Below are 22,850 nucleotides of genomic sequence, written 5' to 3' on the forward strand. Positions count from 1 at the left end.
ATTCGTGCATGTGTGTATTTGTGCATGTGTGTGTATTCGTGCATGTGTGTGTGCGTGAAGAATCCAGCAAGCTCAATGCTCAGACCACATTATTTCTGCAGGTCTTTCTCTTTCAAACAGAAGATTTTACTGAAAATTTCTCAGTCGCGGGCTCTTTCCAACGTGACCCTGCTCAGCCTCGCGTGTTAGGACTAAACTCAACTTCCCCATGTTCAGGCACTGGTCAGTCAGCAGGTGTTGGCCATTTATCAGATGGGACCAAGCACAAATCTGAACATTAAAAACACTGCGTAGCCATAACCAGATGCCCTCCTGTAACCCGGTGGGCTCAGACAGCTGGGTGTGGGGAGTCTGCATGAGGTCCGTGCATCTTGCCAGCACACGGGCAAGAGCAGCCACACCTGCTCCCGGCCACCATGGCTCAGCCGGCGGCTCCGTTCCTGCCTTGCCCACCTTCGTTTGTGACAGACTTGAGACACTTTTCTCCGCACGTCCTGGCCAGCCGCCTCGGCAGCGCCTGGGAAGGTGTTGCTGAGGTTGTAACGCCCATGCCAGCCCCTGCCCGCGCCCACGCCGGTACAGACACGGGCTGCTGCGGCTTAGAATCTGATCGACAAAGGGTCCCGTGCGTGGCTCATGACGACGTCAAACCCCGCAACAGAAAAGCAACGGCATCCCGTAGTCACCAGACGCGTTCACCTGGCGGGCCCGGGAGAGTGGCAGATCATCCCCAGAGACGAGCAGGGCGGGGCTGCCGCCTTCTACGCTATCAGAGCAAACGGTCGGCAGAGACAGACACAGGAGGCCTTCACTGAGAAAGAAGGTTAGTGATACAAACCAGCCCACGGCCACTGAGCGGCAAGCAAGGTCAGAGGTCGTTAGAGGCTCAGAAAGGGGTCCCCACACTGTCCCCTGCAGTAAAGTCACAGTTTCCAATGATCACTTTTGTGACTATGCAACTGGGCTCATATTACTAGCTGCAACGTCACAAAAATGACACCGGCCACCGCTAATTAGCTGGTAAAGTAAGGGTTTGTCCGTTTTACAGCGTTAGTGAGCGGATCAGAGAGGCAGAGAGAGAGGTTTCTAGAGCGAGGCCCTCACAGGTGATGCTAACGATCTCTGAGCCGAGCAGGTTCTCTTTAGAGTGTGCGTGGGCCCCCCGGGGCTCCAGAGACGGCGGATGACATGCCGCGTGCCTGATGCCGGCGGGAGCGGCGCTACTGTTCACGGGCAGGTGTCGCCTCCGTGGGGTGAGAACCACCAGTGTCCCCAGAGGCAGCCGCGTCCCCGAGCGCTGGGGTTTGGGGGCTTCGCACTAGTCTACACAGAAAACCACACAGCCACGACCCACGTGGGCCTGCCACCCGAGAGTGTCCTGGCTCACACCGCTGTCCAGCTCCTACGGGAACGGCGCCCGCGGTGACCCACCGAGTGGGGACGATGGGCCGGCCAGGGGAGCGTCCCATTCTAACGAGACGTTAAAACGGTGTCTGGGGTTTGCGTTCCCGTCAACGTAACACAGTCCTTCCCAGCGACTCCTAAGACTGGAGGAGGGAACGCGGAGTCCACGCTGTTCCCGAGGACTCGCAGCTGCGGATGGAGAGCCGGTGTTGTTAAGTCCGTATGCGGACACGGATCCTGAACGGTGTCCATGCGCACATAGGAACAAACACGGGTGAGCACGCAGACCGGGTTGGGGTGAACCCCTCTACTTCCGTCTGCCAGCAGCGCCCACTGTCTGAGACCCCCAGGCAGCGCACTCTCAGGGTGCCTTAGGGGTGCGCCGTGTCCCCACCTCTTCCGGAGGGGGGGCGGGGCGGGTCCCTGGCTGCGTCTGTGGCTGTGACGCCCAACGCTTGTCTCTCATCCAGCTCTGGGACCCAGAGAGCTGTTCACAGGAAACAATGTGTCTGTTTTTCAAAGTGGATGAAAAGGCAAGAGAAACAGTATCATCAGAACCTCGGACTCTGTTAACATACAAACTGGGAAATCCTGATGTGTGGCCTCAGGACTGGAAACCGCTCAGACACTGGCCACGGTGGGCGTCCATCCCCGCCTCTGACTCCTGCTCCAAACAGATGTGTGACCCCTCCCAGGGCCGAGTCCACTCGGCCGAGTGTGAGAAGGTGTATAAAACGAGGTGAGCTCAGCCTATCCTGTTGTTGTTTGTTCATGTACCCCGTTAAGCACCCGGCACCCACAAATCCTTGCCACCAGCTTGAATGAACAAGGAAACTTTGTCTTAAACTTTGCTCTTTTTTTTTTTTGGCATCGTTGACATCTTCCTGTGAGTCGGAGGCTAGGATTCGCCCCAACAGGTCAGTAATGCTCTTTACAGCAAGGCGGCCCCCGGGGTGTCTAGAGCGTGAACCAAAGACCGGATGGTTTGAAACCGTCCGTTTGAAAAGGGTGCTGTACAAATACGTGCAGCCACGTGCTGACCAGACCAGGCTGTCGACCCAGATGGTCCATTTGGGGATCGGGGCCCACGCTGGTTCAATCTCAGCATCAAATCGACCAGACAAGGATCCGAACTAGACATCTGGGTTCCGCTGGCCAGCACCCTGTGAAACGCAGACTTCAAGATCCTCCCGCCCTTGGGGAGTCTCACGAAAACGAACGAACGTACCGTCCGGCACGGGGAACAGAGACAGTAACACCCATAACCACAAGGCGCCCGGTGGGCACTTCTTGGGAGGACGGCTTTATGACTTCGGTAATTTTCTGACCGCGATGCTGTACGCGTGAAACTGACACAGAGTAACACCGAATGTCCACTCAGTGAAAGAAGGAGAGTGACCTTTTCCCTACGATTCTAAGAGGCCGGTCCCCACTGAAGTTTCAACTCCTCTGAAACAAGAAAACCTCCTGCAATTAATGTAGTTAGTATAACCCCCTCCTCTCCTGTCCCCTCCCCTGTATAAAACGTACTTATCATCTATACACAGCACACAGCGGACAGCGTCCGAGGCCCCCGGAGACCTGCCCTCCCGTCTCCGTCCGTCTGGACGCGTGACCCCGAGAGCGCGCCCGTGGTCCTACCTGCGGAAGTCCAGCAGAGACCGCGTGGAGGACGGCACCCCCTGGTCATACCAGCTCAGGAAGTGGAACTGGGTCACCGTGCGCGTCTCGCTGGTCTGCAGGTTCTTCAGGTAGAAGCTCCGCACGAGGAAGTCCTCACACCAGATGTGCTCGGAGACCAGGTTGACCTGGGGGGCAGGGGTGGGGCAGACAGGTCGGCGCCTCGGAGGCGTCGGGTGTGCGTCTCGGACGGTGGGCCGCGGGCTCGACACCCACGCATGTCCCGATTCTCACGTGGTTGGTACGGAAGGTACCTTTGTGGGGCCATAACGGTCAGATGATGAGAAAAGTGTCTAACAACCCAGAACCACTTCCCAGGCCATAGGAACCTTCCAGAGAAATCGTCAGGGAAAAGCCACACTTTTGAACAGAAAGGCCAGTGGGTTCCACGCTAGCGTCCGTTCTGTCATAGGTGGCGGCCTGGAAGTGCAGAGGAGCCACGGGCCCCTCGCAGACATGTGCCACGACCCAGGCTCGACTGAAGCCCATTTGGTGGCCAAGAGCCATGACCGGGGACTTAGGAGCATCTGTGAGTGTCCTGACGTGGGGCGAGCGCTCTGACCACACTGAGTGCACAGCAGAGCCCGAGGGGGGTTCTTACGAGCGCCCACGTTTACTGGCTTCACTCTGGACGTGGGTAGGAGATCCAGCAAGAGAAATACGCTTGCCAGCAGGTACTCCTCAAATAAAAAGGTGGGCAGGGCGGTGGGGGACCCTGGCGCAGGCTGAGATCAGTAAGTGAGACCAACGGCAGGTTCTTCCTAGAAACGAACTGGGGACCTGGCTGCACAGACCACCCAGCGAGGGCTCTCTCTGCCCTTTCTGTCGGCCTGTGGATCCCCAAACTAAAACTAAAACCGAGAACCGTGCCGTGACGCCCGGGTCCGAGTCCCAGGGGTGCGGCCGTGGAGCTGGGCGTCACTGATCATGGGGACCCGGCCACGCGTGGGCTCAGGGGCCAGTACCTCGTAGACGTGGTAGAGGTTGGAGCCCTCGTCAGGCCAGTAGTGGCAGCACTGCCGGACGCCGCTCTCCGACACGGGGGTCAGCATGACGATGACCACGCAGCCGCTCTCCCACACCATCTGCGCGAGAGAAGGCCACGGCCACGTGTGACTGGCGGGTTGCCGTGCGGACACGTCCACGCGTGCCGCAGCCACAGGACACACTTCCGCCGGACGCTCACTCTGCACTGGGAGCCCTGCACGGCCCCTGGACTGTTGAATGAACCTGGTGCGTCCGCGCCTTTCGAAGCCTCCTCAGGTCCTGTTCAGCGCTGGACGCCCCAGTTTTGCTCTGTGAAGGAAACTTCCCACAAAGACACAGACAGACCCGCACCGTGTCCACGCCCTCTCCCTCCCCGCCCGCCAGCTCGGTCCCGCTCTCCAGGGTGCCGTTCTGTGTGACGGGGACGCTTCGCTGCGCTGCGTTTCGAAGAGTGTTCCGGAAAGCCACGTCTCGCCATGGGAATGCCACGGACACCCCAAAAGGCAGCAGTGCTGTTCCAACAAGAACACGCCCCAAACCGACGTAATAATTCATAACAGCCACATTCAAGACAACCCTGAGACCCGGCAAACAAATACCCGTGGCACGTGGCAAAAATGGCAAAGTCGTGAAAATCCTCCATCCAACGCTCAAGGCCGGGCTGGCAGCCCGAGCGCGACGCCTGCGCAGAAAGACCCTGGCTGTACGGGGTCCTCCGGGCACCCGACGGTCTGAGCGCCCAGCCCCAGCCAGGGGCCGCTGTTCCCACAGGCCCACGTCAGCTCCCAGAAACACTGGCAGGAAGCAGCACTTAGACGTCAACCGAGCACGACCGCGTCAGCGCCTGAACGCCCACGCGCGGCCCAATTAGGAGCTTGTTATTTAAAAATCCACATCTCAGATACTAAATGCTTTCTCTCTCTATTGCTCCTGCTCCTCCATCCCCCCCCCAAACCATACTTCAAAAATCAGACGCTGCACGACCAGCTTCTCTTTTAATATTGATTTATATTCCCACGCGATGGAGACCGTCCGCCCTCGCGGGCGCCTCGCCGCGCATCATTTGTACTGCAGTTTAATGGGACCCGCTGACATGTTTACGGAAAAGCCCACCAATAAACGTGAGTGATGCTCTCGCCCACACGCTCCTTCCCTGGTGCGGGTGCAGCCGCGGGATGAGAATCCGCAGCCTCGGTCCGACGCTCGTGTCCGGGCTTTGCCGGCGGCCCGCTGATGGGCCCGGTGGCACGCACCACATAATGGGGCCTTTGGAAGGTGGAGGAGCTCGTTGAAGCCATTACGAAAATGAGGAGGAACACAGATTTTATGAGCGTAATAAAAACACAATGATCGAGACCGTAAACTAATCAGCCGGCACTCTGCCGTGCCGCCCCGTGGGCATCGGGGAGCCTCCTCGGGTAGGGACGTGTCCGGGCGGGTGGCAGGCTCCCGTTCAGAGGGTCCCCGGCTCTCCGAAGATCTGGGTGAGATTAAATCCAGATGAAACTTAATTGAAGCCAACAGCCCAAAGGCACTCTCGGGGGTGACATTTCTTTGTAGGTCACTGCGTAAGCGCAGGAAGGGGAACTGACTACAGGAGACAAACAGGCAGCTGCCTGGGCCCCCACGTCAGCGCTGGCAGCGGCCAGAGTCAGGGCCACCGCCTGTCCTGCCCTTTCTGCCTCCACCCAGGGCCCACCGGCTGACCTGCAGACACTGGAGCGTGGATCTTGGCGGGAGCCCAGGACGCCCGTGGAGACCCCAGCTCACCAAGGTCCGTTTGTTTCTAACGGGCGCCGGTCGTGTGTGCCTGTGGCTCCGCAGGGGGGCACGGATCTCAGAGAAATCAGGTTCCTGTCCCAGGAGCTGAGGATCGACCCCGAGTCCCTGCCTGGCCACGTGGACTCCCCTGGGACAGGCGGGTTCCTACCCTCAGACCGGGAACGGCCATTTCTAGCATTTCTGTTTGGTTAGGGGTCAGAGGACAGGTGTCCGTGGCCACCTGCTGGGTCATCGGGCACTTTTTCGAGCTCCTTGTATGTCTGGAGGTGACTCAAGTCCGGCCGTGGGGTCCCGCCCACGGCTCCCTCCATGGGGTGTAAAGAGGGTGACTTTCCCCAACCGGATCAAAACAAAGGCCCCAGCCTGGCTGCTGTGGCTCAGCGGTTAGAGCGTCGGCTGAGGACCAGAGAGACCCGGGTTCGGTTCCCGCTAAGGGCATGTACCCCGGCTGCGGTTTCTCCCCGGCCCTGGTTGGGTCGTGCGGGTGGCAGCCACTCGATGTGTCCCTTTCACATCGATGTTTCTCTCTCTCTCTCTCCCTCCCGCTCTGTCTGAAGATAAATGAAAAAAATGTCCTCGGGTGAGGACTAAAAACAGAACAAAACAAAGCTGCCGGCACAGATTACAAAGGAGCCTTAGGGTGCGGGGTCCTGGCGGGGTCCCGACGTCGGGTGAGTGGGGCATCTGGGGGGCTCGGAGTCGCCCCGTCTGGCTCCTTTTCTAACGCCCAGGACGCCTCTGGGTGACTCCTCGGCTGCCGGAGCGAGGTGCCGCCCTCACGACCTCCTCAGTGGGCAGAACAAACGCCCACCACTGCCCCCGACGCCCGAGCCCTCCGCCGGTCGGTCACTCCGGGCAGCAGCCGACGCGGCTCCGAGGGATCAGCTGCCGGCAGTGGGGACGTGACCGCAAAGTGACTCAGGCCGGCACCCCAGTGACACGAGCACAGACCTTGGCTGCCATCTGGCCCAATGGGGCTGGTTTACTGATTGTAGGGAAAAGGCATGTTGTCTCCCGGAGGGACGGGAGGTGTTGTCTCCCAGAGGGACGGGAGGTGTCCCCTGGAGGGAGGGGGGTGTCGTCCCCTGGAGAGACGGGTTGTGGCCCTCACTGCCGGCACCTGTCACGGGACTGTCTGTGGACACAGAGTCCCTGCGGATGTGACCCAGTTAAAAGGCTGAGTGACATGGGTCCTGACGCGGTAGGACTGCGTCCTCATCGGAACAGGGGGACGGCCCGTGATTGACCAGGGCGCAGAGATGGGCCGCCTGGGCCACTGAGCACTAGAAGAGGGGCCTCCGCTGGCCAATCTCCGGCCCTTGGGCTCCGGCCTCCGCAGCTGGGCGACAAGACGTCTGCTGTTGCTGCTGCCCAGGACCTGGTCCCTGGTGACCAATGACCTGGGCTCCACCTCAAACCATCTGGGCCCTCGGAAACCTCACCTGCTTCCCACGAGGCTGATTAAAGCAGGTGGGGGGGACTGTGGGGTCTCTTCACCCGCAGTCTTGAAACCCCACTGAGCCCGGGGGGAGGAGAGATGGCCCCCCCCACGGACGCTGGGCGCCTCTTGCACAGCACGTGGCTCCCCGACCCGACCGCGATGCGTCCGACCCGCCTCCTGCCGCGTGTTCCTCCCCAGACTGTCCGCTCCTGGGAGTTGTGCTCGGCCGGCCGCTGTCTCCCACGTGGCTCCTGTGTGCTGACCGACCCTGGTGCTTGGTGGGAACCACCCTCGTGTCCCAAGAGGTCATTTGACTGTTTCAGTGAAGAGAGGTGACCCAGAGGAGACCCATCGAGGGCTTGCGGTCCTTCCGCACCTGCTTCCTGCCTGGAGCAGCGTGTCCGGGTCTCAGCTGCCAGACACCTGGTGGGCACCCGGGCGGTGGGCGCGGGGCGAGGGCCGTGGTCGCAGTGAGGCTGTGGCACCGCCACCGTCCAACTCCTTCCGGGGGCGCGACAGGGACAGACCTAAGCCTGACGACAAGGACGCTGAGCTGGACTGAGAAACGGGGGTAGTCACCTCGTCACCGCTGTGCGCTCACTGGTGTCCCTGCGGTCACCACGGGGTCCGAGACAGAAGACGGACAAGCCGCGGCGTCCGCACGCCTCCAGCCGGCGAGACCCGCCCGGCGTGACTGGGGCCCTGAGGACGATGCTGCCACGTTGTCAAGCTCTGTGTCGGTTTCCGTCCCCTGGTCACAGGCCGTGTGGGTCCGCGGGCTTCGAGCTGGTCCCCGACTCCGCGAGGGTGGGGCTCCGAGCTGGTCCCCGACTCCGCGAGGGCGGGGCTTCACCCCGACTGTGGCCCAAGCGCACCTGCCTGGAGCCCCTCAGCGGCCAGGTGCCAGCACGGCTCCTTCAGAGGGAGGGCGCGGAGGGCCGAGGAGGCTGGTTGGGTTCGGCGCCGGGAGCAGCAGAAAATGCTCAGACCAGACCTGAGCCAAACCCGTGCAGCAGCCGCGGCCGGATGTCGACAAGCAGCAGCCTCAGGAGGTTTCCCACCAGCGACAGCGCTTTTGCCCAAAGGGGAGGAAGCATCCAGACAAGACGCCCCGGCCGCTTCCCTGGGCTTGCGAGCTCCTTGGAATGAGAACTAGGTGTCGGGCAGACCCCTGTGCTGGAGTGAGCCCCGCGCCAGGGAGGGGTCCCCACGGCCGACCAGACAACAGTGAGGTGGTACCAGGTGGCGCGGGGCTGGGGGAGGAGGGTCAGGGGGCAGCCAGGTGGTTAGGGGGAGTGCTGGTGCTGGGGGGGGGCCACAGTGCCGTCTCGGGCGACCGTTACAGAACGGCACCCCTGAAACTTATAGGATGTCATCAACCAATGTTTCCCCATAAATGTGATTAAAAAAATCAACCAGTCTGTCAATTACCAGGGCTCCTAAGTGAATGTCCCCTTTATTCTGAGAATCTGTGACGTCTCAGTGCGTCCCCTCCGGCCACTTGCTACCCGGGGTGGACGGGACGAGCACCCGGACCTTCTCTGTGAGCATCAGAGGCGTCTGGGGCCTGGGGAGACCTGGGGAGACTGGGGGAGACCGTGCTGTCACACAGGGGGGCCTCGCAGGTACGCAGGGCCTGAGCCCTGGGCTGACGTGGGCTCAGGAGGAAGGGTCGCTGGGCCGGGTCTCCATGGAGACGGGGGCTGGGATGGCCAGAGCCTGTCACCTCCGGGTGCCCCAGGTGTGGCTCCTGGGGGCTCTGATGACGGTGGTCCCCAGGAAGCGGTCATCTGTTGGCTGCCTGCAGACGGGACTCAGGAGCACCCCATACCTGGGCTGCGTCCGCCCCTCACTGCGTCCCTGGGGTCTCCCTTGGTACTGGGGTCTTCTGACCCCCCCGAGAACGGTGACGGGTGAGTGTTCAAGAGGTGCGTCCGTGAAGTCCAACCGATCGCTTCCGGAGATAATGCGCCTTTCCCAGCTGACTCCACGGCAGACGCGTCCGGACAGCGGGGAACGGACGGGCGGGCGAATGTTTTCGGTCAAGTGTCAACAATTCGCAGGATGTGTTGACAGGCGGGGCTCCTACTGAGCCCTTCGCTCTGCCTTGCGGTCTGTGTCCCTGACCAGCCAGGTGACGCCCTCGGCCTCCAGTCCTGACCGAGCCTGTTCGTTGGGGCTCGAGATTAACCCCCCCTCCCGGAAGAAGCTGCACAGGGTGACGAGGGCACCGTCCCGGGACCCGGGGCCGAGCCCCTGGGCCCAGAGGTGCTCCCCTCATTGGCCCGGAAGCTTGTCCCAGAACCGGCCTAACACGCAGTCCGGTGGCTCTCACCACGGTGACAAGTTCGGTCAACAGAACACGGATGCAGTGGGTTTTATTTCTTCCGGGAGCCTGGAGACAACCAGGCAGAGCAGGGCCTCGAGCCCCGGCCGGGTCTGCTCCACACTCGCAGCTCGGCCATCACTCGCCCAGGGCGGACCCCACACCCTGTGTCAGTGCACAGACAGGGAAGGAGCCGGTGGGCCCACACCCGGGGTCCCTTCCCCTCCTCTGGGTGGACAGTCAGGGCCGCGGGAGAGGGGATGGACAGCAGGGAACAGAAAGAACGGGGTACAGTGAGCTTGTTGACGCGCAGCTGAGGGTCTGCGCCCTCCAGGGGCCCACGCTCCAGCTCTCATGGTCGGCTGCTCGCCGGCTACCCGCACCAGACCCCTCCGCGCCCCTCCACCCGCGCCACCCACCTGAGGGGCACCTCCCTCTCAGCTCCCGGTCCTCCCTGGAGGGGCACCGGTGCCCACACCTAGGGGACTGCTGTGGTCACCGGACCACCAGCCACAGGCACGGGGGAGCCTGACCCCCGGAGCCACCCTGCAAACTCCACCTGCTCGGCCACGCGGGTCGGGCGGGGAAGAGAGCGAGGGGGACGTTGCTGATGTCGGCCAGTGGGGGTTCTTGACGCCCGAGCCCGGCTGCTGTTCGGGGTTACCCCGGGCAAAAGGGGAGCAGCCCGGGTGGCTCAGCTGCTTAGAGCGGCGTCCCGACACACCAAGGCTGCGGGTTCGATCCCCGGTCAGGGCCCACACAGGAACTGACCAACGCATGCGTGAATAAGTGGAAAAACAAATCAGTGTTTCTCTCTCTCTCTCTTTCTAAAATCATGAAAAAATGCGTTTCGGAGAACCCACAGAGAAGAGAAACTATCATCTGGCTTCATATTTACCTTCAGAAGATTAAGCGACAGATAAGAGACACACTTTGATCAAATAAAACATCAATTTCATTTCTTCCAGTTTCAAAAGAATAGAAGTGTCAAGTGGCAAAGAACGTGTCTTTAGAGCATGCAATCTCTTGAGCGGATTTGTTTTTCATACTCAGATTCGGAAAAACAAATCGATCGTGAGATTAACGGCCTCCTGTAGATTCCGGGATCGTGTAACACCGGGTACAGCCTGTAAACACGTTTGCATCGGCCTCGTCCGACCCACGGCCTTGTTCACGATCGACGTAAGACCTTATTTTCAGAAAAACAGATGAGTTAAAAATCACTTGCCTGCCAGAAGTCGGCCACGGTGGCGGGGAGCGGTCCTTGGGTGGCGATGTACGCGGGGTTCCTGGGGTCGTGGTCCATCTGCAGAGACCAGATGCACATGGTGAGCTCAGGAAATGGTCAAAGGCGAGAAGTTAAACGTCTTTGAAGGGGGAGGGCACGCCCTGCTCCGACGCCGCGTGGACACGCCTCCAGACTGCCCCTCACCGCCTCAAACACGGGGCCCCGGAGCCCGGGCGTCATGGCCAAATGTCCTTCTTATACCCGACGTGCAGGTAGCAGGAGCGACATCAGACATGAAGACCAGTCGGCCCAAACCAGGTGCCGAGAAGTGAACCCGCTACCCAGGCAGGGCCAGCTTTCTGCAGACTGGACGGTCCCGGAGCAGGTGCACCCAGGGTGCGGGGCCTCCCCGCTGCCGCAGGCCGTGGGCAGACCCGATTCAAGGAAACGCCCAGCTGTTCGACCCGCGGGCGCTGGGCTGGCGGGAGGTGAGGGCACCGTGCACCGGGCTCCATCTCCCGGCGGGAAGCAGTCATGAACGGCTCCCTGGGCGCTTGTTTTGTCACCACGAAGGGCTCGGGCGCAGCTGAGTCACTCGGTGTCTGGAGCCCCGAGTGGCAGGCGTGTCCTGAGAGAGAAGCCGGCCCCCAGCAGCTGAGCCCAATCGGACGGGGGCTGGACACACAGAGGCGGGCAGCCTGGTTTCCCGGCCAGTCGGTCTGGCCGCCGCCTGCCAGCCTCCATGGGGAAGCTGTGCTCAAAGATCTTAATTATAACGTTTAACGGGAAGACCGACTAAGCGAAAAGAAGAACGTGGGAACAAAGAGGACTGGCACGTTCCCAGGGCTGGCGGGGGCCGAGGCTGCCCCCCAACGCCACGGCCTGGCCATCCAGAGGACAGGGCCACGCAGGCTGGTGTCGGCCGCTCACCCCCTCGCCGTCCTCTCCCAGCCCAGTGGGGCCGCAGAGACGCCCGGCACCGGCGGGGGCTCGGCTCCGTGCGGGCAGCGGTCACTCACCAGACCCACACCCTGCGTGCGGCTGCACCCACCATGGACACCAGGGCTCACTCGGCACCGAAGATGCTGATTTAAAAGGTCACGGTTACAAACACATTTCCCAACCCAGTGAGAGGTGAGAAAGACACCTGTGGACATCAGGTGGGCACCAGTGTCACCTCAGCACCCCGCTGTGCGTGCGGGCCCGGCGAGCCGGGGGGGACCAGGGGGACCACCGCCGCAAGCAGCGGTCTGGAGACCGTGCACAGCCCCCAGCACTGCCCCGTGGCGCTGTCGGCACAAAGCACACACCGAGCGCCTCATGACCGCGCCCCGAAGGGTGGGGACAGGAGGGCAGACGTGTCATTCCAGGGGAACCGCACGGTGGCGCTGGCTGGGGCTCGGGGCAGGAGGCCGCTTCCTGTGCGTGTGATTCGGAATCGACACGGGACCTCATTCTGAACTTCCCCACCGCACGCCCGTACGGGTACAGTCATGTTCCTCTCGCCGAGAGCCCCTTACGACGTGTCCGTGGAAATACGCCGAGCAGGAATGAGGGATGGTTTTCGAGGTGCGTCTGTGCCGGGGAGACAGAGGAGAGTCTGGGCGCCACACGCAAGCACGGCGAGCCCCCGAGTGTGTGCTGGTGGGGCTGACGGTTTCTCAGGGCGATGCTGTTCTTGCACCAGCAGCCTCGTCCACACCGGACTTCAACGGAAGTAGCTCAGGCTTCTGGAACTTGGAACCCGCAGAATAGGGACGAGGGGGGCTTGCCACACTGCCTCGGGGCTTTCAGACCTGGGGTGACTGCTGTGGCTCCCAGGCCCTGTCTCCTGGGCATCCCAGGGACAAGGAGCCGCACAAGGTGACTTGTGCCCAGGTGGGCTTGGTCCACGGTGCAGGGACTGGGTCCAGACCCCTACAGACCTGGCCTCCCGGACACGCTTTCCCCGTCGAGGGGGGACAGCCAGTCAGCGAGGCTTTGGCTTCATTGTTTGAATCAGGACCGAGAAGAAAAGACCACACGCCGTGGCAGTGTGCTGGAGAAAAGACCGAGCGGCTGCGGTGAGACCTCGGCTGGACGGACACAGGCAGGTCGTCCTCACACGGGACCGCAGACCAGCGGTCCGGGCTCAGCTGGGTGCAGACCAGGTACCCCCGGCCGTCCTCACTCTGCGCTGTGCTCGCGCCGGGTGCGTGAGAAGCGTCAGGAAGTGGGTTGTGGCCCCGGGCACGGGGAGCCTTAACTCGCTCTTTCTTATACGACAGGTCCTTTGAAATGAGTGGGACCAGCAAGGTGATCGGCCGCGGTCGTCACGGTCAGCCGTCAGCTGCTCGAACCCACGTGGCCCTGCTCTCGTGGACAGTTCACTGCCGAGGAGCCGTTAGACCCAGGGTGCCTCTCGTGGATCCAGAGACGACCCCGTCCCACCCCAACACCACCATCCACAGCCACTGCCTTGGACGCCCGGGCGGCCCAGCACCCACACCACTGTCCTCGACTGAATGTGAAGGAGGTTTCAGCAAGACGTCTGGATGCCTCCCGGACGCCGCCGTGGGGAAGTGTCTAAGCGCCGCCACGTCAGCCCCACCTCTCTGCTGCTGCTCCAAACGCCCAGAAACGCTCCAGTGCCCCCCCCCCCATGGGCAGTTACGCATCCCCCCCCTCCACAGCTGCAGACCCAGCCTGTCTGTCCCCACGGGGCCAGGAGAAGAGGACCCGAGGCCGTACACAGACAGGAAGACAGATGACACCAGGCAGCGTGGGCTGTGAGGAGCCCCCCGAGCTGGGACGGTGGGCTGGGGGCGGGACACTGAAACCCAGGGGTCGAGGGGCTGGGCTGCGCCCCCAGACACGGGGCACACTGCTCCCTGCCCGACCGGCCCCCACCTCCCTGGGGACAGCTCCCAGCACCCCGGAGAAGCTCAAGCACCAGCAGTCGTGTGGACAAGCCCCGGGTGCGCCTCTGTCTCCCCCCAAATAACAGGGACACAGGTGGGCCTAGAACTGGGCAACGCAACCAACTGTGGTTTTCCCTCAACACCATGGGTTCCGGTCAGTGAGCCTTCAGGTCTCGGTGCCAGTGCTCAGGACACAGCCGCCAGGCTCTCTGGGTAAGGCTGGTGCTGGTTGAGGCTAGTTACCTGGTTAAGGCTGGTGCTGAGGCTAGTTAACTGGTTGAGACTAGTAACCTAATAGACTAGTTACCTGGCTAAGTGTGGTTACTAGTTGAGGCTAGCTTTCTGGTTAAGGCTGGTGATGAGGCTAGTGACCTGGTTGAGACTAGTAACCTGGTACAAACTAGTTACCTGGTAGACACTAGTTATCTGGTTAAGGCTGGTTACTGGTTGAGACTAGTTACCCAGTTAAGGCTGTTTACTGGTTGAAGCTAATTACCTGGTTAAGGCTGGTGATGAGGCTAGTGACCTGGTTGAGACTAGTCACCTTGTTAAGGCTAGTTACTGGTGGAGACTAGTAATCTGGTGAAGGTTGGTTACTGGTGGAGACTAGTTATCTGGCGAAGGCTGGTTACTGGTGGAGGCTAGTTATCTGGCGAAGGCTGGTTACTGGTGGAGGCTAGTTATCTGGCGAAGGCTGGTTACTGGTGGAGACTAGTTACCCAGTTAAGGCTGTTTACTGGTTGAAGCTAATTACCTGGTTAAGGCTGGTGATGAGGCTAGTGACCTGGTTGAGACTAGTCACCTTGTTAAGGCTAGTTACTGGTGGAGACTAGTTATCTGGTGAAGGCTGGTTACTGGTGGAGACTAGTTACCAGCTATCCCCAGGAGCAGGGCAGGGTGTCCCCTGAAAGCCCAGGAGGCTCACCCGGTGCCCCGGGAAGGCAGGGCGGGCACTTACGATGGGGCTGGCGTTGATGTAGTCCGAGTTGCTGTGGCTGTTCTCCGCCTTCAGCAGGATCCTGGAGTGGTCGTCTGCAACAAGCAGAGCAGAGGGTTAGTGTGTGCGCAGCCCGCCCGAGGGGAGTGTGGAGCCACGGCTGTGAGCGCCACGCGGCTGCCCGCTGCCACGCGGCGTCCTCCGGAGCCTGCTCAGCCCTCCTGAGTGGCCTTTCTCCCGCCTTCGTTCCCACCCATCTCCACGGGGAGGGGACAGGCTGTGCGGGCACCTGGCACTCGGTTCACTCGGGACAACCTGGACAGACTCCTGCTTTGCTTTTTTTTATCCTCACTGGAGGACATTTTTCTGTTTATCATCAGACAGAGTGGAAGGGAGGGAGAAGGAGAGAGAGAGACACATCGACTGGCTGCCTCCCGCACGACCCGACCACAACCAGGGACAAACTGCAACTGAGGTACGTGCCTGTAATCGAACCCGTGACACATTGGTTCGTGGGCTGACACTCTACCGCTGAGCCAAACAGGCCAGGGCACAACTTTTTATATAAAGTTTTCCTTTCAATATATTTGGCAACACAGTAAGTAAATGTTTACACGCATATTGAACTACTAGGCCACCATCCAATATACCCAGTTTTGTCGTCTACCAACAGTTAAGCCCTCCAGGTTACAGGAATTTCATTTTAAAAGGCAACTCAGAAAAAAACAAAATGTACAGGGGCCCACGGACACACAAATGTGCCTTAAACAGGCAAAATACTGTGACTCGTGTTGAAACCAGGCACATCCAGGGGGACCAAGGACGTGCGTCTGTCAAATGTGTTGGATACGTGAGTTATTCTTCGTGTTGGCCCAGAGCAACCACCCGCTGCACGGTGACACCCCTCTGCCTGTTTTCAGGAACGTTCAACGTGGGGCCTTGTGGGGTTGGAGGACGGGACGGGGGAGCAGGGTCGCTCACCAGAGTCCTCCCACCCTGTCCTTCAGGCGCCCCTGGTTTGGCAGCCCGTCTGCAGGCGCAGTGGGGAGGGAGCCCCGGGCTCCGCGGGGCGCTGGGCTGCACCTTTGCTGCCCGGACTGCGTGCTGGAGGAGCACACCTGCCTCTTTCTCTGAGGGGGTGGCGGCCACCTGGCGGGAGCCTGGGAAGCCAGGGTTTCCGGTCAGTGAGTGTGTCGCCCCGTCGCCCCGGGTCCCGCTTCCCTGCACTTGAACGGGGTCTCCGCGCAGGAACGGCTGCTGGCCCTGAGATTCTCTGCGTGGGGGTGGGACGGCACCGACACTGCGTGGCCTGCACTTCCTTCCTCCCTCGGGGACAGGTCACTGGCGTGTAAACAATTCCGGAGCTTGGGACACTGGTGAGCCCTGTAACTGATGGAGCTTGGGAAGTGTGTCTGCCAGACCGGACGCCATCCCACGGGTCTTATCACCATCCCAACGTTGGCTCTTCCCGCTGGAGACAAGACAGAACCGTCCGGAGCTGGGGACAGAGCTCACGCACCGCCGGGTGTCACGGGCGCATCCGTGGCACACATGCTGCAGAGTCACGGTGGCGGCCGCCCGGTCACCCACAGCACGAATAACGGTGCAGAACCTGCAGACACGATGGCGTTGGGCTCTGCACACACTTTTTGTTGAGGGTGGAAACAGGCGGTGGCAGGAAATCGAAATAAAATTGACCAAAAAGCCGGTCAATGCTGACCCTACCATGTTATAAACACGACCTTCAAAGTTAAGTTCAAGCGGACTCATCAAGCCTGAGAGGGGACAGTGGCTCAGGGCAGGTGCCCTGGGCGCTGCTCCAGCTGCTCCCCGAGGGCCGCGGGGTCTCCCAGGAGCCCACTAGGGCTTCGACGCTTCCGCGTTCTGCTATCTTCCAGGCATAGGCTGGACTCCGTGGCAACACATTACTTTTATTTTGAATTTTTATTTTTTGGGGGGTGGGTCGTATAGTTTAATTTTTTAAAAATGATCATTTTTTATTGTTGAAAGTATTACAGATGTCCCCCCTTTCCCCATGGACCCCCTCCTTTCCGCTCCCACCTCCAGCCTCATTAGCGTCCACGTCGACTGGTTGTGCGTAAATGCAGACGAGTTCTACGGTTGGTCTCTTCCACCCCCTTCCCGCTGAGGTCTGTCAGTCTGCTCCCTACTTCCGTGATTCTGGGTCTCTTTTGGTCGACAGCTTATTCTGTTCATTATGTTCCACAAATAAGTGAGATCATGTGCTACTTGTCTTTCTCTGACTGGCTTGTTTCGCTTAAGATAATACTTTCCAGCAGTCCCTCCATGTCATCTCAAAGGATAAGAGATCTTTCTTTCTTACAGCTGCATAGTACTTCGTTGTGTACATGTACCACAGCTTTGTTATCCATCCGTCTACTGATGGACACTTGGGCTGTTTCCAGATCTTAGCTATTGTAAATAGTGCTGCTATGAATACAGGGGTACATATATTCTTTCTGATTGGTGTTTCAGGCTTCATAGGGTATATTCCTAGAAGTGAGGTCACTGGGTCAAATAGCAGTCTCATTTTTAATTTTTGAGGTAACACCATAGTGTTTTCCATAGTGGCTGCACCAGTCTGCATTCCCACCAGCAGTGCACTAGAGTCCCCTTTTCTCCACACCCTCGCCAACACTTGTTGTTTGAGGATTTGTTGATGGCGGCCATTCTGACAGGTGTGAGGTGACACCTCATAGTCATTTTAATTTGCATCTCTCTGATGATTAGAGTTGAGCTTTTTTTTTTTCTTTCATGTCTCTTGGCTTTTTGTATGTTCTATTTGGAAGAGTGTCTATTCAGGTCCTCTGCCCATTTTTTTAATTGGGTTGTTTGTCTTCTTTTTGTTGAGTTGTATGAGTATTCTATATATTTTAGACATTAATCCCTTATCCAGTGTGTCATTGGCAAATGTAGTAGGTTCCCATACAGTGGGTTCCCTTTCCATTTTGACACTGGTTTCTTTTGCTGTGCATAAACTTTTAATTTGATGTAGTCTCATGTATTAATTTTTTCCTTTGTTTCTCTTGCCCTAAGGCATTATATCAGTGAAAAATCTACTATGTATGATGTCTAAGATTTTTTTTATATCCTCACCCAAGAATATTTCCTCCATTTATTTTCAGACAGAGTGGGAGGGAGAGAGAGAGAGAGAGAGAGATATCAATGTGAGAGAGACACATCAACTGGTTGCCTCCTCTTGCATGACCCCGACCAGCGCCAGGGAATGAACCACAGCTGAGGTACATGCCCTTGACTGGAATCGAACCTGGGACTCTTTGGTCTGTGGGCTGATGTTCCAACTGCTGAGGCAAACCGGCCAGGGTAGTGTCTAAGATTTTTCTGCCTAAATTTTCTTCTAGGATTTTTATGGTTTCATGAACCTTTAAATCTTTTATCCATTTTGAGTTTATTCTTGTGTAGGGTGTAAGTTGGTGGTCTAGTTTCTTTTTTTGCATGTAGCTGTCCAATTTTCCCAACACCATTTATCGAAGGGATGGTATTTTCTCCATTGTATGCTCTGGCCTCCTTTGTCGAATATTAATTGTGCATATTGTCCTGGGTCAATATCTGAGTTGTCTGTCCTGTTCCATGGATCTATGTGCCTATTCTTGTGCCAGTACCAGGCTGTTTTGATTACAGCGTCTTTGTAGTATAACCTGATATATGGTATTGTGATCCCTCCTACTTTGTTCTTCTTTTTCAAGATTGCTGTGGCAATTTGGGGTATTTTATGGTTCCATATAATCTTTTGGAGTATTTGTTCTAGTTCTGTAAAATAGGCCATTGGTACTTTAATAGGGATTGCATTGAATCTGTAGATTGCTTTGGGTAGTATGGGCATTTTAATGATGTTGATTCTTCCAATCCATGAACATGGTATATGCTTCTACTTTTTATATCTTCCTCTATTTCTTTTTTCAATGTCCTGTAGTTTTCGGAGAACAGGTCTTTTACCTCCTTGGTTAAATTTACTCCTAGGTATTTTGTTGTTGCTGCAATGGTAAATGGGATTGTTTTTTAAATTTCCCTGTGTGTTCATTATTGGTGTATAAGAATGCTATTAATTTCTGGATGTTAGTTTTGTATCCTGCTACTTTGCCAAATTCATTTATTAAATCTAGTAGATTTCTGATGGAGTCTTCAGGGTTTTCTATGTACAGTATCATGTCATCTTTAAATAACGACAGTTTCACTTCCTCCTTTCCAATTTGGATCCCTTTTATTTTTTCTTCTTGTCTAATTGCTGTGGCTAAGACTTCCAGCACTATGTTAAATAAAAGGGGTGAAAGTGGGCATCCCTGTCTTGTTCTTGTTCTTGAGAGAAATTTTAGTTTTTGCCCATTGAGTATGACGTTGGTTGTAGGTTTTTCATATATGGCCTTTATTATGTTGAGATATGATTCCTCTATTCCCACATTGCTGAGCATTTTTAATGAAAATGGATGCTGGATTTTGTCGAATGCTTTTTCAGCATCTATTGATATGATCATTTGCTTTTTATCTTTCATTTTGTTTATGTGGTGTATCACATTTATTGATTGGCGAATATTGTACCAGCCTTGCATCTCTGCAATCAATCCCACTTGGTCATGGTGAATAATTTTTTAATGTATTGTTGGACCCAATTTGCTCATATTTTGTTAAGGATTTTTGCATCTATGTTCATCAGGGATATTGGCCTGTCATCTTTTTTTTTCTTTGTAGGCAACATGTTGATTTTAAAGTTAATAGTGATTTTATTTAGTTTTGATATCGGGCCACCTTGAACCTACCTTTGAAACGCCTGAGCCATGCAGAGTGACGCTGGTCAGGGCTCAGTGAAGGCCACGCAGCAGAGCCTGTCCATGGACGTGCCCCTCAGCCAGGCAGAGCTCCGAACTGTCCTGTGGTCCACTTTTCCTGGTCATCATTCCTGAGGAGAGGTCACGGGAGTCCGTGTGATGACACCGGGTCCGACTACAGCTGCCCTTGTCTCTGCGATGCAGGGGCAGGAGGGTGACTCACTCAGGGTCAACGAGTGAGCCTGAGATGAAGCAGGCTCGTCCTCAGTCTGTCCTGTGCTCCACTGACCGAAAACTGTTCCTTCATATTCCCGGTGCGAACACAAACCTTCTCTGGGAGCAAACACAACACCGGACCCCAACCACAGAGAAGAATTTCTCACCCCCTGGGCGTGGACGGCTCAGGCAGGAAGTGGGAGAGTTCTCCAGGGCTTCTCCAGTCCTCACGCAGAGGCTGAGAGGCGTGGGATTCAGGCAGTTCCTGGCCCTAGGACCGAGTTACGTTCCTCTAACGAGATGTCTTTGTAAAGAATGCTTTTATCTCCTTTAGCTCTTATGTCACAGCTGAGTGTTTAACACCCTGTTGGGAACAAGAGTCGCGACTTCCTGCTTCTGTCATTTTTCATTTTTCTGTCCTTTTGTGCTTTTGCTTCAGGGAGGAGTGCCCCTTCCAGCACGTCCTGTGATGCAGGTGAACGCCCTCGGCTTCTGTATGGGCAGGTCGTTAACCCATGTCACCCAGTAACTTCAGAGAGATCGGCCGTCGCCGGAGCTGTGACGGAGGAAAGAACCCCCATGCAGGAGACAGGTGCGTGAACTCCTGAAGCATGTTCACGCACCACCGCCTGGTCCAAAACAGATTTTCAATCTCTCGAGCATCCCGCGTGTTCTACATATAACCACACACGTCGCCTGCCTCCCTCCCACAGCGCGGCACCGTGGGCAGAACAGAAACGACTCTCCCGTTTTAGGTTGAAAAAAACGAAGTCTCAGAAAGACCAGCGAATGCATGCGGCCACAGCTAAGGGCCCGAGTTTCAGTCCCAATTCTCCACCTACTGGCCAGGTGACATCTGGCCAATTATTCAGGATGTTAAAGTGTAGAACCATGATCGCTAACTTCCAGGGCTGTCGTGATACGAAGCAGACACGGCAATGCCTGGCACTGAGCAAGGAATTTAGGGACGAGTTCAAGATTATAGATAAACACATACCTACCTGGTGAAAGTCAGCTGAACTGACAGAACTTAGTTATGTCACATGGTGCTGTCAGCGAACAGAAGATGATTTTCATAAACACCAACAGACACAGGCTGGATTGTTTCCGCGACAGCGCGTGTTCTCAATAAAACACCTAGGTTCTCTCTTTCGGGTAAGTGTGCGTGTGTCCCCGCCCCACCCGGGGGTGCCACCCTGGCTGACAGTCTGCTCTGTGCTGGGGCTGTGGCACCCAGTGTGGCTTCACCCTAAGGGACGTGGCCCAGAAGCTCCCCGGGTCTTCAGCATTCAGCACGACTTCCTCAGAGAACCCCATCATGCAGACGCAGAACGAAAAACTAGCTGTGCTCTCCGACCCGAGAAGCCATCAGCATCACGTCTGGCTAAGGCGGTCTCTGGGCCGAGAGGCAGCTTCACTTCCACCCCGAGACCAGCGGGCGGCCGTACTCCCCTTGCGGTTCTTCGCTTGGATCCGTTCCGAGCTTCATGGCTGAGCCAGCGGCGTGAGTGGATCCCGGGGGACGCAGCCGTAGCACACACCTTCCCGCCGTGTCCTCGTCCTCTGCACGAGGGTCCCGTGGCTGCTGGAACAAATTTCCCCAAACCTCGTGGCCCAAATAGCCCAGGTTTATCAGGCACAGTGATGCGCTTCAGCGTCTGAAACAGCTTTTACTTTGTATTTATTATTCCTTTGTATCTTTTTAAATGTATCTTTATCGTCGAAAGTATTACAGATGTTCCCTTTTTTGAAACAGTTCTTAACTCAGAGTTGGCGGAGCTGATTCTTCCTGGAGGCTCTGGGGTCAGGGGGGCCCCCTTTCCCGGCTTCAAGGTGCTGTCCAAGCTCCGGGGCCCCGTGGCCTCTCCTCTGCCTTCAGTGGTGAGTCGAGTCCTCACATCGTGTCTGTGTCCCTCTTGCACGGATCAGCTGGTGATAATCCAGGGCGCCTTCCCTGATGGAACTCCAGGTAACAACCCCGATTCTCAGGCTTGGGCTGTAGGTACCTGAAGGGCTGGTATTTTACTGTCACACAGAACAAAATGACAAGGTGCTGCCTGTCAGAGACTGAGGGTCTCACACAGGCAGACTGGGGCTCTATGACCCAGTTCCTGTTGCCCACGGCAGACCACGTGGCCGTGTGGGAGGCGCCTTCCTCATCCACAGTGACGAGGTCCGCTCCGAAGCGATGGGCGACCACCATCGACGTCTCTGGCAGCCACACTCTGCGGCAGACTTGCAGGGAGAGCATCAGAAAGTCCCGAGGGGTGGGTGGTGCCAGTGGACGGGGGTAGCAAGTGTCTTTGTCGTGTGTCTGTTTAACCAAAAGCTCTTACAGGTGTGAACCTCTGAGTATGACAGACGGAATCATTTCAACAGGGGACAGAGAAACAAGCCTTTCCGGTCCGTGGCTTTCACCTCCAGGACAGAGAAGAGGTGGGGGGTTGACAGACGGTGGGGGCAGTGATCACTGTCAAGGTTCTGGTCGCCGGCCAGGTGAACCGGCTGCCACAAGTCTTCCAGGTGCAGCCTGAAGCAGGCGGGGCAGGAAGTGCTGTGCGGATGCACCTGGTCCCCCCACAGTGTCCTTGGGCGTCTGTGCCCGCGAGCGTGACCCCGCAGTGGGAAATAGGTCAGGGAACCAGGCAGCTGAGCCTGCGTGGACCTGACAGGGCGGTCGGACCCCCAGCTGGTGGTCTGTGAGGTTTAGAGAGGGAATCGTGGTCACCGGGAGGCGGCCCCCCTCTGTCAGGCCACTTCAGAAGACAAGGCGGGGGGTCAAAAATAGATGAAAGAAACGTAAAATCCAAAATGCAGCTATGAACCGTGGCTGCGTCCTCTTAAAAAAACACCCAAAACTGTTGTAAGGGACATAGCTAGAATATCGGGGGGACTGAAACTGGATGGGATTAGGAATTATCGTTAACTTTCTTAGTGACAACAATGGGGTTGTCCCCATGCAGAAGGATGACATTTTTAGGAGACACAGGCTAACAGCGTGATGCCTGAAACGCACTTTGAGGAAGTTCAAGCAACCAATAAATAAAGTGCGTGCACATACACACACACTCACACACACTCACTGACACACTCACATAATCACACACACACTCATCACATGCACTCACATTCTCACAATCACAC

General features: G+C 57.3%; 1 protein-coding gene across 1 annotated transcript in view; it reads right to left on the reverse strand.

Moving 5' to 3' along the window:
• The window catches only part of PTPRN2 (protein tyrosine phosphatase receptor type N2), a 385,447-nt gene that overhangs the window by 14,829 nt on the left and 347,768 nt on the right, over window positions 1–22,850 (reverse strand). The window contains exons 16-19 of the mRNA XM_036246374.1: window positions 14,707–14,780; window positions 10,849–10,926; window positions 4,050–4,169; window positions 3,046–3,212 (exon numbers count right to left, since the gene is read on the reverse strand). Of these exons, the coding sequence (XP_036102267.1) occupies window positions 3,046–3,212; window positions 4,050–4,169; window positions 10,849–10,926; window positions 14,707–14,780 (439 nt within the window). The remainder of the gene's footprint in view (window positions 1–3,045; window positions 3,213–4,049; window positions 4,170–10,848; window positions 10,927–14,706; window positions 14,781–22,850) is intronic.

Source organism: Molossus molossus, unplaced genomic scaffold (genome assembly GCF_014108415.1).
Source record: "Molossus molossus isolate mMolMol1 unplaced genomic scaffold, mMolMol1.p scaffold_m16_p_7, whole genome shotgun sequence".
In the NCBI taxonomy this organism is placed as follows: domain Eukaryota; kingdom Metazoa; phylum Chordata; class Mammalia; order Chiroptera; family Molossidae; genus Molossus; species Molossus molossus.